The sequence below is a fragment of the Crocodylus siamensis genome, chromosome 7, assembly GCF_052110815.1.
Source record: "Crocodylus siamensis isolate JL-2025a chromosome 7, ASM5211081v1, whole genome shotgun sequence".
NCBI classification, from domain to species: domain Eukaryota; kingdom Metazoa; phylum Chordata; order Crocodylia; family Crocodylidae; genus Crocodylus; species Crocodylus siamensis.
Window position 1 is genome coordinate 68,346,130 of NC_143401.1, and position 16,578 is coordinate 68,362,707.

The window sequence follows — 16,578 nt, forward strand, 5'->3', positions numbered from 1 at the left end:
TCCTGAAAACTTTTCTGCTTAATACTAAGCATTTTATTTTGATAAAGTCATAAGCAATAAAAAGCAGAGTCTCAAAACAGAAAAATGACAGTCAACCGTAACCATAATGTTGAGGCCCATGCCACCTACAATGTTTCTTTCCCTCCATTTTAGATCATACTCTCTGTAGTTCTGCCAACTGAAGCTTAAAAAACTAAACTAACTACTATATTTACCTGAATCCAAGGTGACTCTGAATTTAAGACAACCTCTCAATAATTAGATGCTATACACAGAAATTTTATAAATTTGTTACAATTTTCCAAGTATAGAATCTAATTATTGGAAGATCATCTTAAATTCATCATCCCTAACACTGCAGCAGGGACAGCAGTGGCAGAGAGGTAGATGGTATGAGGAGGCAGTCAATTTGCTTTCTACTTCCTGTCCTCCACCACCACTTACTTCCCCTTGTGCCTGCCCTCCTGCAGCCTCATGCCCCACTTTTTCCAAGCAACTGCTATGGAGCTGGGCTGGGCTGTATCTGTGCTCCTGTGTCCCAGGCTAGAGCAAGGACAAACACTGGAAGGGGGCAGGGCAGAAGAAGGGAGGATGGTGGGAGGTGGGGAGGCAGGGGCCTATCAGGGGTGGGGGGAAGTGAGGCAGAGGGTACAGAAACAGTAGAGGGACAGTGGGGGGCAGGCAGCAGCTATGGCTCTGGCCCCAAACCAGGGTCAGGGCCAGGGCTGCAGTAGCTGCCTGCCACCTGCGCACTCAATTCCAAGATGAGGGGCTCACCCATATAATACATGGGAAGAGCCTCCTCTTGAAATCAATAAATACGCTAAATTAGCAGATTAGATGAACAGTGCTTTACAGATAGGTAGAAACAGTTGGGTATCAAATTTTTGCCTCCAGAGTGTGGAAACGTATCATTTGCAGGTAAAGCACTAAAAATGTACAGTGCAAAAGAAAAAAAAACCATTTTCGTTTCCAATTCATTCTCAGTTCACTAAAAGAAAATAAACTAACCAGCAAGTGAAAGTGTATTAAAAATCAGTGAATAAATGCTATACCTGGATACTGAAACAAGCTACTATTAAATCACTAACATACTTAGCTACATCAGTCACTGCTATATCAGTTTTGTAGCAGAGGAAAATTAATTTACCAAATGTTCCACAGCAATTATCCTACAATCATACTCATTTCATTGCTCAAAAACAGATTAAGAACAGTCAAGAATACCCAAGTGAGTAACTATCTGTACACAGAAGAGTCACAGACCCATTTATCAATGTAGAAAATCAAAGACTGGCATGCTAATATTAGAAAAATTATAAGCAGGTGCCAACTTTCCAAAGATTGATCTCTAGGCAGTCAGATACTAAATGCTCTTGTAGATACAATACTATTTTAGAAAATAACACTTCTCTTTTCTCCACTTCCTTAGGTCATGGCAATTAAATATTTATTTACAGATATAATGCATAATAATTTTTATATTTCCTTTACAAACCAAATCTGTCTATCTTTGTATGCAAGCCTGAATTATTGCTTCAGCATCAGAGTTCTTTAAAATTTTAGTTTCCATTTGGGAATTGGATCCAGACATCTAGAACAGATGAATTCACACTTTTGTTCTTTGTACTTAATTCAGATCAATGCAGCTTCTGCAAATTCTGTCTAATTAAAAAATGACATCCATTTATCCCCACTTAATTCTATTTGGTCTAGTCTGCCCCGTCTAGGTTAACATTAAAGCCACCAATTTAAAACCTAGGACACAGTCCTGGATGCTCTACAGACTCCCAGTACCATAAGTATTTTACAATACATTCAGTTAACTTCCTTAGAAAAGTGCTGTGAACAAGCTAATTAGCACTGCCAAGAAGCTGACCTCCAAGTTGTTGAGCACAATGCCATGAGAACATCACCATATTGCTTCCTGCTCAGGAGACGGCTCGTGGCCTCATCCCAAACCAGACGCATTCACATACTCAGATTCACTGGGTGCCAGGCAGCAGCATGCTATGTCCTCTAAACAGACAAAGGGCATTTGTTAGTATTGTCAAAACAGTCACAGGGAAGGTAGGGAGAAGGTCAGCCAATTCAGAACCAAAGCTCTGAATGAGGACAAGGCAGGAACTTCAGGAACACTACTACACAATTCTACAACTTAGTGTCCCACAACATTGGGGTGCTTTAGCTGCAGATTTCATTTTACTCACTACCAGTGGTAACAATCACAGAAGCTGTTATAGGAAGAACTGAGACACTGTTTTCCTTATTGTCTATCCCCATGAGATTTAAACACTAGCTCTATTAATACTTTCAGTATTGCCAGCTTTCTTGGAACAGAAGATACAAAATAAGCTATGGCCATCTGACACCTTTAAAATGTCTAGTTGCATGCTTTTGAAACTCACGTTGTATCAACTCATATTGGGAACACTGTATCCTTTCGTCTAAAGAGAGACAACACAGAAAAGAGGCAAATTGTTTCTGTTCACCTCAGTGATAAGTTAATTCTGAATTTTGACTTTGGCAGCATCTATGCTGACATTTTTCAGAAAGCATACAGCTGTTACAGGCTCCATCAGCAGTAGTGACATATTTCTTTTTTTTTACTGCTTTGTCTGTATATGTCCCACCAGGTCCAGGTGACAGGATAATTAACTATGCCTCAAGTACCCAGTTAAGCCACAAGTTGGCAAAAGACAGGAAAACAGGAAAGATCACTATCACCCCCAACACCACACAAAATCTGAGCAGATTAAAGCCTGACAAAAATGCGTCAGTTGCTGATGCATGGTGGTTGACCATCAAGAATTATCAGAGGAACCTAATCAAATTGCAGGTTCATGATTTTCATGAAAACCGCAAAAAATGGCAGTTTCTAAAAACCACTCTGAAAAGTGGCGGTTTTCATAATTTTGCATGGAATTGCCAGGGGGAAAAAAAGCTCACCAAAAAAATATAATGCTGGCTCCCCTAGTGGGAGCTAGAGGCCACTATAACTCAGTCTCACAGCCAGCTGGGGCAGGAGGGAAGCTTATGGCACAAAGTGGAACAGCTGTGATGGCAGCTGTTCCCTCTGCTGCTCACTGGCCGAGAGTGCTGCCTTTAGTGTGGCTCCACACAGCTCTGCCAACCAAAAGGCAGCTCTCTCAGCCTATCAGTGGCAAAAGGAGGAGCTGTCATGATCCCTCAGCCAATCAGTTGTAAGGGGTCTTGCCATAAAAAGACCATGAGAATGGTGCCAGGCACTGCGAGCGGGCAGCAATTTTTCCTTCGCCTGGTGCACTTTAAATAGACTCCTAATTATCAAGGAAGCCCAAGTTCTTACCTCTTTTAGCAGTGCTACATCCATACAGATTGCAAACCAAACTACTTTTATCTTTAAGAGTGCTCTCTGGCACTGTATTTTTACAATAAACACTATTAATTATTAATAACTAAAAATGTGGGTATCTTCAACATCAAAGTAAGTTTTTATACCTTCAGCCTACAATATTTTTTAGCTCTAACTGGCTGGGCCTATTTCCTGGAGACCAAAATACACACACACACACACATTTTTGTCACAACTTCCAATGAAGTTTTCCAGAAATCTCATTTACATGTTAAATATGGGGGAAAGCACAGACTATTTAAAACTAAGCCAAGATTGGTATTTATGTTCAGACTCAAAATTTGTCCACTATTACCTTGGGAGCCATGTATTCACAAGTGTAACCTGAAACACATGGCAACAGTTGTACAGTAACAATATCCCTGTAGTTAGTGATATTTGTTAGCTTCTTAAAGAAAAATGGCAGCGACATTGTTAAGAGAACCTTATGGATCATTCTGCTCAACACGATTCCTACTATTCACAGAATAATGTGGAACCATCCAAGACATTATTGACCTTGAGAAGACTTGGAGGATGACATCTCTGTCTTCTCAACTTTCCCTGGAATGGAAAGATAAAGATCAATCATAGATTTATCTTTCAACTAACTTAGTGATGGTTCACCAAGCTTCTAAAGCTAAAATATGATATTAACGGAGCCTTCAGACTCAGACAGCAAAATACTCTAAATAGCCACGTGAGGCTATAAGAGAAAACCAATGAATTTGCTTCTTATAAAAGAAGGATTTTGTTGTTTATAATTTAAGGCTTGTACTAGGTTCCTATTCAAGATTCTGTATTTCAACTTGAAAGCTAGTCTCATTCCTAGGATCACAAAACCCTCCAGGCAATGACAGGGCTACATAACTAGAGACCATTAAAGAAGGAGACAGCTATGAAACAGACCATTACCCTGGAAGCAGAAATAGGAATTAGATGAAGGTGCTATTAGTTATTTCAGACAACAGCCTTCCTTCCCCTTAAATCACATTTGTGAAAGTAGAATCTCCTTCCTATTAATAAAATGTTGCACAGAGGGAAAGTCAGAGCCATTTTTTTCACCTTATATTACTATTTCTACTTTTAAACAAAACTTGGGTTCTGCTTGCTTGGAAAACCACCTCTGCTATTATATATTGAACATTTGGGCCACAGTTCTCTGGCTGAACTACTTTAGCACTGTATTAAAATACAATCTTAAAAAGCGTAAAAGACTAACTTTCCAAACAGGACAATTCTGAAAAGTAAAGATGACCATTTTATAAGAACCATTTGCCTGCCTCTCTGACACACAGAAGCTGATTATATTGAACAATGAAATGCAACATATTTAGCTTATTTCATTCTGAACTTTAAAAGCAGTACATAATACAACATGCTTGAGTTAATTTATATTATACTACTGTGTTTATGTAGGACCAGGTAAGCCATTCCATATAACATTAAGAGCAGGCAAATTAGAAAATTCTGAGTAAGACCTTTTCCATTGCTCCAAACCAAAGTATAACTTGAAATATCAGTAGCTATAGGAAGATTAAAACTAATAATTCAATATATATTACTAAAAAGGATTTATGCAAGTATAGCTACTAGACAGGTTTCCTAAACTCATTCAAAAATCTTATCAAACACTATCTTAGCAGCAGCTAAGGCTCAGTAGTTACCCATTTACATTTAAACCATTAGAACAATTGAAGAGAATAAGCAAAGGGAATACTGTCTTCAAGAAAGAAAGATAATGCTCTTCTCCATCTCTAAGACTAGTAAGTTTTTTTGAGTTCAGACACCTACTTAGTTATACCATCTCCCCTGAGAAAACCTTTCAGAAGATTCAGGGGATTTTGCTTCAGAAGCAAAAAATTTATTTCCCTCTAAAAAGGATGGACACTGTGCAGTTTCTAGGAATCCTACTGGTAAAGTGACTGCATAATAGAAAGAAAAGCAACAGCAACCAGTGGAGCACCCAAGACATAACACAACTCACACAATCTTGCAGAGATGAAAGACCAAAGGTACCCAGACAAACACAGAAGCAAAAATGACTCAGTTCCTATAGTCTTTATTTTCAAGCAGGACAAAAGCCTGAGACTGACTCTCCCGTCTCTCACTCTGCAAGGAGTCGTCTAAATCATAGAGCGTCTTTCACCACTGGAATCACTACTGTGATCTGCGAGTCACTATCCTTTGAGCTCTGGTTTGTAATTTTTATATGTGAAAAGTAAAAAGTTCCATGGTGAACCTAGATAGTTCATATAAAGTTGTGGGCTACAATACTATAAGATGGCACCTAATTAAGGAAGTGTACTGTGCTTTTTGGTGTGTCAATATAGTCCTACTTCAACATTAAATGACTACCCTTTGGAAGTTCTGTGAGGCTTTATATTCAAAATATAAACATAACCAATCCTTTTCCCTGTAAAGTTGCTTGTTTATTTTTCCCTATGACAATAAGCCAACAAAATATGCACTGCAGACAACTTCCTCTAGTTATTTCATCCAAATTATGGCCAGGTGACCGCAGTTTAAACCTTGAAGGACCTATGAAAAGTTGCACAAAAAACCTTATATACTTAAGCATTTAGGAAGCTATAAATAATAAATAACAGAATACAAGGGATTTTGCTATCAGCTTTATCATTCTGTTGACAGGGGCTCTAGCAAGAAAGAGCTAAATAAAACCATTTCAACACAAGTATCTTGGTTCTTGCCAGATTTTCCATTTTCTTGTATTGAATAAAACATGACCTTGTTCCTACAACTGAATCAGGTTGCTACTCAGATAACCTGAAATAGAAAAGACTGGCTAGGTGGAACAAAGCATTGTTTCTGACAGAAATTCAAACCTCTTTCCTTGATGAGTCTCTACAAAGCCAAATCAATAACACTAATGTATTTTTCAAATACTTTCTTGGCTTAAAAGTCAAGCCAACATAATTACTGTAGCCTTGAAATTATGATTACAGCTACTTTTTAAATTCTCCCTCCTGCATTTAAAACCATCCAGTTTCAAAATATGTTTCTATTTTTACCAGTATGAATTAACAACCCCCTTGTAATCTAATCAGTTATTTTTTTTCCCCCAGATACAGCTAAAACAGAAGCTGTTTTAAAGCAGGTAGACTATTACACAGCATATACTGACAAAACAGGAAGGGTTGTGAAAAACAATAATCCTGCGCTCCAGGAACTATATGGACAATGCACAAACCCCACCCCAACATCACAAATTAATTTTTGCTTAGGAAAAGGCTTCCTTGAAGCCAACAAACTCTTTCACACTAAGAAAGCCTCACAGCTGTGCCTGCCCTAAAACAGTTCTCTCTGTGATTCTCAACATTAAAACGGCCCTCTCACCAACATATTACTATATACAGGCAAGCTGCTTCAATTAAAGAGGTCTCAAGCAGGGTCTCAACCCACCAAACCTTCCTGGAGTGGTTCTCTCCTCCCCTCCCCCCCCCCCACACAGTTTGAGACTGTAGAGGGAACAAGACGTACTTTTCTATGATGGCTTCCTCAATTCTGCCATCTTTAGAACTAAAAACCAATCAGCTGAACTGCTTACACAGATTATGTAGATATGTAAGACTTGGAGACCATGTCTCATGAAAAGCCTGAGAACATGTCTTTGTATGGTCAGACACAGAAAAGATCCCACAACATAAAGCACTGGCTGAGAAAATTATTCTTCTCAGGAAGAATCAATTTAAACAAATTAAACCAGTTACAGTACAGCCAGAGGAGGGGGAAAAAACGCTGAAAAAGCCTACATAATGCTGTACACAGAGTGGATGGTACAACAGTCCTCATGGAAAGGAAGCTGAAGGACTGAAACTGTGCTGGCCACTTTTGATCTCATCTTAAAATACTAAATATGGCAAAATGTTTGCTCATCTCTATTAGCATTACTTCCAAGTATTTTCCCAAAGTTGAGTAGTACATACACTCTCAAAGCAGAATGCTGCCTTTGCAAGATATGTACCAATACTCTCATCCTCCTACTACCTGGGAAGAATGAAAGTCTGATCACACATACAATCTTTAAAGGTGAACTATAATTTTTTTAAAACTGTTTCTATTACTTTTCTTTATGATATACAAAAATGTCTCCTTTAAAGAACTTTTCTTGCATTGTAACTAGCAATTTATATACAAATTGAAATGTCTTTCTGAACTGTTTCTAAAGAAAGGTGCAGGCAAGTTGGAAAAAGTGCAGAAGACAAGAATTATAAGAGGTTTAGAAAAATGAGGCAAGGTCAGTGATGGACCTAGATTTGGCTAGTCTAATAAAGAGAAGGTCAAGGACCAACAATAAATCTTCCAACACATAAGAAATTCTAAAGGATGGTTATCAATTTTTCTATGTCCACTGAGGACAGAACAAATGGAAATCAGGTTAATTTTCAGCAAAGATGATATTAACTCAAATATCACACTATCCTGAATATAAAATGACCCCCAATAATTAGATTCTATATATGAAAAATATATGAATTTGTTATAATTTTCCAGGTATGGAATCTAATTATTGGAGGTTTGCCTTGAATTTGTCCCCCTCCCACTGCTACAGTACATGAAAATAAGTCAGAGGGGTCAGGTAGCCCCCCTTGACCTGTGCCCCCCAACTTTTTCCCCCAGAAGCCCCTCCCCTGCCCTTGCAAGTGAGGGGCAGGACAACCTGGTCTGGCTTCACTTCATGGAGGGTGGGGCCACACTAATTGTACCCAGCAGGCAGAGAGGGGGCAAAAGAAGGATTTGGGGCAAATTGCTTGTGGTCCTGTTTGGTGATGTTTGCTAGACTTTTAAGGCTGGTGAAGAAACAAAAATCATTAGAAATGGGAAAGAAAGTTGCAGCTCAACTGTGGGAGTAAAGAGAAAGTAAAAGATGAGAGGGAATGAGGAAGAAGTGGGAGTGACTTGAAAGAGCTGGCACTGAGTGGAACTGCATGCAATGGGCACTACCATATATCTTATACAGATGGGCTGCATGAACCTATCCTTGCGATACGTTCCCATCAGTATGTTTGCCCAATATGGGCCATGTGTTTTATAGTCATGCTCAGTGTTGGCTGCATTTAATTAACTTGATAGCTGGTTTATATTACTGAGCACATGCTGCTTTGGACAGGAGTTTAATGATGGACAATGTATTTAATAATGTTTCCTTGTATGCAAATGTAAGTTATGGGGCTTCCCCCCATGCACGCTGATGGGGGATGGGAGGGACACTGTCACATATTTGAGTAAAACAGCAGTTTGGACTTGGGGGTTGGGGGAACCTAACTATGTACATAAGCACAGGAACAAACTAGCTAGTCATACTTCAAAATCTCCTTCTCTGGCAGGTCTTATGAGCAGGTTATACCTATAATTTTTAACCTTTTAGACTCAAGACACCCCTCAGTGTCTTGAAAGCAACATTTATCTTTCTAGTTTCTTGACTACAGAAAAGAAACCATGTGCAAGTGTTTGCATACCTCATAGTGTGTGGCACTCTTGAAAAGGTTCTCATAGGATCCCAAGCTGCTATAACACCTTGGTAAATGCACATATCAAACATAGCGTAAAAACTGTATTTAGCTGTAAATCAATATTATAGTTGTCATATCAAACAATGAAACTGCACCTTAAAAAAAAAAAAAAGGGAAAGTTGATACAAAAAATCAATTATTTTAAATCAAGTTTTTGGTTTGCTGATTTAAATCTACTCAATTTAAATCAGTCCACCATGAAAAAATATATGATCTCCAAATTTTTAAATAAAAATTTTAAACAATGCATTCTACACAGATTGTATTAACTTAAAAAACATTTTTTGATCTTTGTTTTGCTTTGTTACAAATAGCACATAAAGATTCTAATAACTGAAAGAAAAAAATCAAGTTTGCTGTTTGCATTTGAATTCAGGCTACTCATGTTTGTATTGTTCTTTACCCAAATCTTGACAGAAATATACTTTTCTAAATCTATAAGAAGTCGCAGGAGAACCCAAAAGCTTTAAAACTACATTATCTTTCTAAGCCAGAGTACATTTCAAGTTGTACTGCTTTAAACAGTTACATGACTCAATCGCTAACATTTAATTGAAGTATTTAAAGCACTGGAGAGGAAAAGAAAAATCAGTACACCATCTTCTCTCACCTAATATTTCTGCAGTTAAGTAACTAAAAGGATTAATATTACTTCCTGAAATCCTGAAGGATAGTTTCAATCTGTAGGAAATGTTGTTTAATTGCTGGGAAAAATTAAGATTTAGGTTATTCATAGCATGAAAGCCCCCAGAAGAAGAAAAAAAATCTACCCAGATTTGGCAGGCAGGATTATCAGCCTTGTCCATTCTAACCAGAAATAACCTATACTCTACTAAAGGCACTGAGGATGACCCTCCTAAACATCTGTTCATAAAAATTAGTAACTCATCTGCTTTATGTAGAACAGGACTCTATGACTCACCAGCAGAACAACTGAAAGCACTCAGCATATAGCTCTCTGTAATGATACCCTTACTAAAAGGGTATTTTACTATGGCACATTTTAGTCAAATATAAAAATTCACTTCTAAACAAACAAAAAAAATATTTTGTTCCCAAGAGCAGCCATCTAGGAAAGATTTAGGGGCGGAGGGGGGGAAGCTGTCAAAAGTATGATACAATTTTAAACAGATGTGCTGAAATCTGTTTTCTGTTAAATCAAAAAGTAATATTGTCTTTAAAAAGCCCAACATCCCTAATGTTTTTTGTGTCACAAAACTTCATCCTCCTCTCCCATATCCAAGATAACCATCATTCTCTACCGTTATGCTGTATCTAAATTTTCATATAAAGTCATTTCCTTGAAAGAATAGCTACAATATATGACAATAGGGTTAGGTATCAAGGGGAGATTTTTGGACCCAAATATACAAATTAATTTTTTTTTCATCCTATAATACCCATTTCCCATCAACAGGAATGCCTGAAAATAGCAAGAATCCATGACTATAGAAACTGTCCTATATTCTAGAGCTGGGGTTGGCAATCTATGGCTCATGGGCTGGATAAGGACTAAGAGATTTTATCCAGCCTGCCAAGCCCACCAAGAAATGAAATTGTCATGGAGGCACCATCTAGTGGCGGAATATCTAACCATCACAGGACTTTGCTGTGTTAAATTTGATCGACAGGTAGTTGAAGACAGCTAACTCCTGTTGCCAACAAGTTCTTCGGTGTCCCATACTATAAAGTGCTATTTAAAAGGGGACTGTAAACAGAAGAAAGGCTTTCATTTTCATCCTTGTTAATTAAGCATGTCAGCCAATTGGGGTCAATAAAAATCAACAATTAAAAATAATAATAATAATAATAATAATAATAAAAAATAAAAAAAATCAGATTTTTACATTTAAATCAGATTTTTTTATTTAATTGTACTTTTTATTTTAAGATTTTTTTTAAATAAACTTATATAAAAGGTGGTTTTAATTTAAGATACGTTAAAACTCAAAGATATCATCATGGAATAGGGATTATAATTTCTAATTATATACCATTTGAGATAATATATTCATGTAAAACTTTTCTAAAAAGGTTGTAAATAAGTCACAAAAGGCCATGGACTATATTAGAGGCCCAATCTTATGGGGTTCCCAAAGGCTACTCTATAGATTAAAGAAAGCCACTCTACCAAGTGGGACTCAGTGCTCAGTCTAGAAAAGATCCCATTAAGCTCTGTGATACTTAGTTCCAGTTCTTAAACTGTGGATTTGTGTCCAGCAATAATATCCTTGATAACAGCAGTATATGGAGATGAGAGACAACAAACCCGATTACCTACCCATCAGCTCTATTGTCTTTCTGAAAGTTATTGTACACAAAGTCAAGCCCTTACCTTTCCCTAAAAGTGCAAAGTTTCAAAAAGTTAAATGAATAAAAGATAACAAACAACAAGAATGCATCTTTGGTAGAAAACAATGATTAAATCAAGGCTTCCTGACCAGTGATTTAAAGCATGATTTAAATCAATTTGTTTTAAATGGAATCCATCCTGCAGCCAATCAAGAAACAAAAGATATGAATCATATGTTAGTTCTTGAGTTAAGGCCTACAATGCAATTAAGTAAATTTAAAAAAGTAAATAAAATAAATTTTTGCTTATGACTACAAGAGAGGTTTGGCAGCCTGTTTTCTTATCTGAAATTTGGATTGGAGGTTCTCTATCCAGTATTAAAGCAATTCAGTAGTTACATGTTTATATTTCCCCAGAAGAGTGGCTACATAACTTATGAATCTAAGCACTTTATGAACTGTTTTGATAGAATGTTAACAACAGTTTAAATTTACATTAAAATGACAAATTATTTCAAGATCTCTGAGACAGAAGAGCAAGCCAGAATCCCAACACAACCCAACAAAGACAGCCACCCTTTTTTTCAGATATCCATGGATTTAATACCAGCCTTCAGAACTGAAAAGTCTGGATGAGCTATCATTTCATACCTCTGCATAATTTCTGTAAAACTCATCCACATCTAGTTCTATTGCTGAAACAAGTGATAACTAGAAGTCCACAAACTTCATATTCATATTGGACAAGAAATCCTCTAAATAGAGACCCCTCCAAAAGAATTTAAATTTACTTTGCTCATTCTTCAGATCAAAGTAACTCCTGGGCAGCAAATAGCAGAATTTCTCCTAAACAGTTACTAATTCACTGTAATTGCAAAAGCACACCAAAAGAACATTATTAGTCCCACTAAATTCTTCTCTAAAATGAGTACTATTGAGTTGATGATCTGCTCCTTGTTTGCACATGGGTTACATACAGTAAAACAGAATATTAGACGTTTCAAAACGTTGATATATCACTTTTTCTAAGAGGGAATAAATTTATGATTTTAACTTTACCTATTCTTCAATATATGCCAAATACATTATGATTCAGTAGTAATTTTCCTGATCCATACATTAATGATCATATTATGCACATAATAAATGACCCTTTGTACTGTGATTTTTTTTCCTTGGGGTACAACTATGCCAACCATCTCTTGCTAAGTGTTTTGGCAATGCAAACTGAATACTAATTTTACAGCCTAAATAATGACATTTGCCCACAACTGTAAGAGTTTGGTTGGCTAGTAAGCAAGAGTTAATTAAGTAACTACTGATTACACTTGAAACATATTTAAGTAGATGTCTAAGATAATATATATATTACTTTTATTGTGCAAGAGCGTGAAAGAGATCGGCATTCAGTTTTTCTGAATTTCTAAATTTCACATTAGCTGTACATCTCTGTTAATAACCTACACATGTAATTCACCATAAACACAGTCCATAACTTTCTGGAACTCTTGATAACAAGGGATGTACATGAAGAAATGCTGCAGAAAATCAATTTGTCTCGAATATTCAGAGTGGTATTTATTTACTTTCTTCAGGTGACGAAGACAGCAGACAGATTTGCCAGTTAACAAGCATATGAAAAAGGTCCAAGATAAATCACTGCTGAAATTAAAGATAGTTATTTTCTTTTCGCTAATTTCCTGTATTTAGCCAATGCAAAATAAGCTCTTGCTGATGCTGTAAGAATTAGGTTTGGCACTATAACCCAAGTTTAAGAAATCTGCTGCTTGCATTTTGCTTTTTAAATATATAATGCACAAGGGATTCTATGCAGAGGCATGATATTTTATCTAAGATTGGTTTACATAGTATGCAAGTGTCACCTCCTTGCTTTTAAGATCTGAATGGGCAGATTTTGCATTTAACTTTGTTTACATAAGCAATCTTAACAGTCTTTAATAATCTGGTTACAATATATTGTTAGATGGTGGTTTAGTTTTTGTTTTTTAACAAGAAAGATACAAATCTGCTGCTAAAGAAGCTATGCAGTAGCTCCAGTTGGAGAAGAAAGAACCAGGGGACCTAGCTGCAGAAACACAAGGTGGAGATGAGAAGGAGCCTCTAAGGTAGTCTCATACCAGTTGCAGAAAGATACAGGCTAACAGAAACCAGGCACTCCTGCTTCTGCTACAACAAACAGACCCAAGAGGTCCAACCATCACTCACACATTTCCTCTTGAGACAAAGCCAAAACCTGTTCCCGCAAAAGCCACATACAGCAAAAGCTGTGTTAACCGGCACTTTATTAGCTGGAAAACTCTATTAACTGGCATCTGAGGGATGTGGCAAAAGTGAAACTGGAAGTACCACTTCCGGGATTCCCTGCCGCAAGCAGAGTTTTTCTTTGCCACTTCTTTGGCCCAGGGCAAAGCAGCCTGCGCAGGGCCGCCCTCCCTGTCCCCCAACACACAGACACCAGGCAGTGCACCAGACAGTGCACATCTGATTAACCAAAATATCTGATTAACCGGCATTCCTGGGAGATGCCAGATAACAGAGCTTTTACTGTACTTCTGGATGCTGCTGGAGCTCCAAAGAACAGACAAATCTCTACTGACAGAAGCAGCAGAAAAGAAACTGGCTATTTCTATCTGAAGGTGACTGAAAGAGTATGTGGGGTCAATAATAGCAGAATGGATTGGCTAGAATACCTCTTTGGATAGAAGGGTCAGTTTGTGGAACTTAATTCTTCATAAACTAAGTATTCAGTAGGTGCATGGATACATCAGTCCAGTATCAGGCCAGCACCGATATAAAGAAAATTGATTGCATTGGAAAAAAAAAAATCGGCCTGATGTGGCCGATGAATGCCCATGCATGTGCACAGCCCCAGCGCAACACGTAGGCAGCGAGGAGCACACCCTTGCAGCTTGGAGAGCTGTGTGCAGCTGATAAGTTTATAGCGGTGGAAGGGGAGTGGGGAAGGAAGAGGCGTGGCGAGGTAGATCAATTCCACCCCTGCAGTGAGGGAAGGAGTGGGGCAGGGGCTGGGACAAGCACTGCCCAGCCGAGGCTTGTCTGGAAGGTGTGGGGTGCAGCAGCTCCTGTAGCTGCACGTACCCTGGGAGGGCACAAGTGGGGGCTGTTCCTCCACACGGGGACAGGGCTGGGCCAGGCTGTGCGCAGGGTAGGTAGTGGCTGCACTGGAAGGAGGGTTATGTGAGGACTGGAGCCACCCCAAATTTTGCCATAGGTCCCTCTTCCAGTGCTGCCTGCCCTGGCCAAACCTTGTCATGCACCAGGAAGAGCCCAGCACAACCCCAGCCCACCTTGCCCCACTCTGTAGAGAGCTGCTGCCCCATACCACACCACGCACACACCCTGGACAAGCGTGGCTCTGTTCCGCACCCTGACCAACCCCATCTGGGCAGTGCCTGCCCCAGCCCCACTGCAGGGGACACTGATCTGCCCCACCACACCTTTTCCCTCCTTCCTCCACTATAGACTTACCAGCTGCATGCAGCTGTATCGGAAATCAGACAGACATTAGCTGATATGCCTCCTTAAAAATCAGGCCCCAAAATCTCTATCAGTGCACCCCTGGTATCCAGTCTGTGAATCAGTCTGTTTCTGCTGATATAGCCCAAATCCTGCAAGGATTTATACATGAGTAAACTCTGGTCACAGAGACTAGTTAGGTATATGTTTTGAGTTTTGATGTTTATGATTTAAGGAAGGAAATCTTTGATTGTAAGGAGGACCAGATCTTCCTGTGTTCTGGAAGTGGCACTAAGGCCTTACTCTCAATTTGGATTTTTGGTTACTAAGGTAACAGAAAGATTGAATAATGAAGTCTGCAGACTACAGCAGGAAAATTAATCCCAGTTAGTAGCTAATAAAACTTGTATTGCAAAGGCTCATCAAACTATTCAAACTCATGCTTGTATTCAAAATGCAACTGAACAGTGTTTACTATGTGAAAAAGCTTAATAGATCAAATATGCTTTTGACTCAGTGAAAAACCAGGCTACAAGTCAAGGAAGAAAGATGGAGAATCTAAATGGCAACAAATTCAGTGTCAGTGCCAGTGAAGGATACTATCTTCCCTTTCAGTCAATCAGTGTCCCAACGAAGAACCACAGAATAAAGATTGAGAAACAAAGTCCTACTTATTTGTAAGATCTTTTTGAAAGAAAAAAAAAAGCATAAATATCTTATTCATAAACTGCACCTCTTTATCTAAATTTTAACTATTTAAAAATCTTCCTGTATTTTCAATGATTATATATTATTTCCTTCCCTGAGGTTGGCCTGAAAGGGATTCAGCCATATAAGAATCACTTTGCCACATAAAATGTACAAGAATCATATACAGTATAACTTCATATATCCAGAATTCAAAATTCCAGAATTCTCAAAAATCCAGCACTGCAGGCAGGTGTCATCGGCTGCTTCCAGGACTGCAGCGGGACCAAAGCAGAGGGAAGGCTCTTGCTGCTGCATGCAACCTAGGAGGGCTGCAGGCTGGGGGCTGCGCCGGGCTCTTCTTGAGGGGCGCATGCCCCTGGACCTGAGTGTGGGACAAGGGCAGGCTGCCACTGCAGTGCTAGGGCAAGTGCTGAGAGGGCAGGTTGCTACGGTGAATTTTGTGGTGGCTGCAGCCCCCTTCCTAGTGTCACCACCACCTGCCCCATGCACCAGAAAGAGCCCAATGCTGCTGCTGGCTGGCCCCAGCCTGATTTCATCCAGCATGCAGATCCGGGGGCACATGTCCCCCAGGAAGAGCCTGGTGCAGACCCTGCAGCCCTCCCAGGCTGCACATAGCAGCATGACTCATGCCCTACACCCACTGACAGTTCCCTCCACTTTGCTCCCTGCTGCAGCCCCAAGTAGCCAATACAGCCTGCAGCTGCTTAGCTGCGCCATGCCCCTCCCCCCACCCTTTCCCTACCCCAGCCTCACTCCCTCCTTCCCTGACCACCCCCCGCCCCCATTTCAAAAATCCAGAATTTTCAATTTTTTAGCAGGTTTTCAGTCCTGAGAACGCCAGATTTATGAGGTTATACTGTAGCATACAACAATCCACTATTACCCTGTTAATGGACACTGTGATTTCTGCAATGCATTTCTATACAGTTTTGATGGAAATTGTTTGATATTAATTTATTACAGCTTGTATGACATTGTTGAACATGAATTAGTACAGACAGTTTAGTTAAGTGGTGTATCTGAATTCAGGAAGAAGGCAGGGCAGAGCGACCTGTTAGATATCTGTACCTCTCTGAACCAGTTAGCCCCTAAGGCATGTGCATATAAGCCTTTAAATCAATCAGTTGAAGTTCAGCCAGTTGATTTTCAAATGGCTTAATAACTTGTACA

The 16,578-nt window shown here is 39.0% G+C and overlaps 1 protein-coding gene across 2 annotated transcripts in view; it reads right to left on the reverse strand.

The window, feature by feature from the left end:
- Nucleotides 1–16,578, reverse strand: part of MARCHF5 (membrane associated ring-CH-type finger 5) — a 42,494-nt gene that overhangs the window by 21,856 nt on the left and 4,060 nt on the right. The window contains exon 2 of one of the 2 annotated variants that reach the window (XM_090056519.1): nt 1,880–2,019. The exons of the other annotated variant lie outside the window; for it this stretch is intronic. Within the exon in view, the coding sequence (XP_089912645.1) occupies nt 1,880–1,971 (92 nt within the window). The 5' untranslated portion in view covers nt 1,972–2,019. The remainder of the gene's footprint in view (nt 1–1,879; nt 2,020–16,578) is intronic. 2 annotated transcript variants of the gene reach the window in all.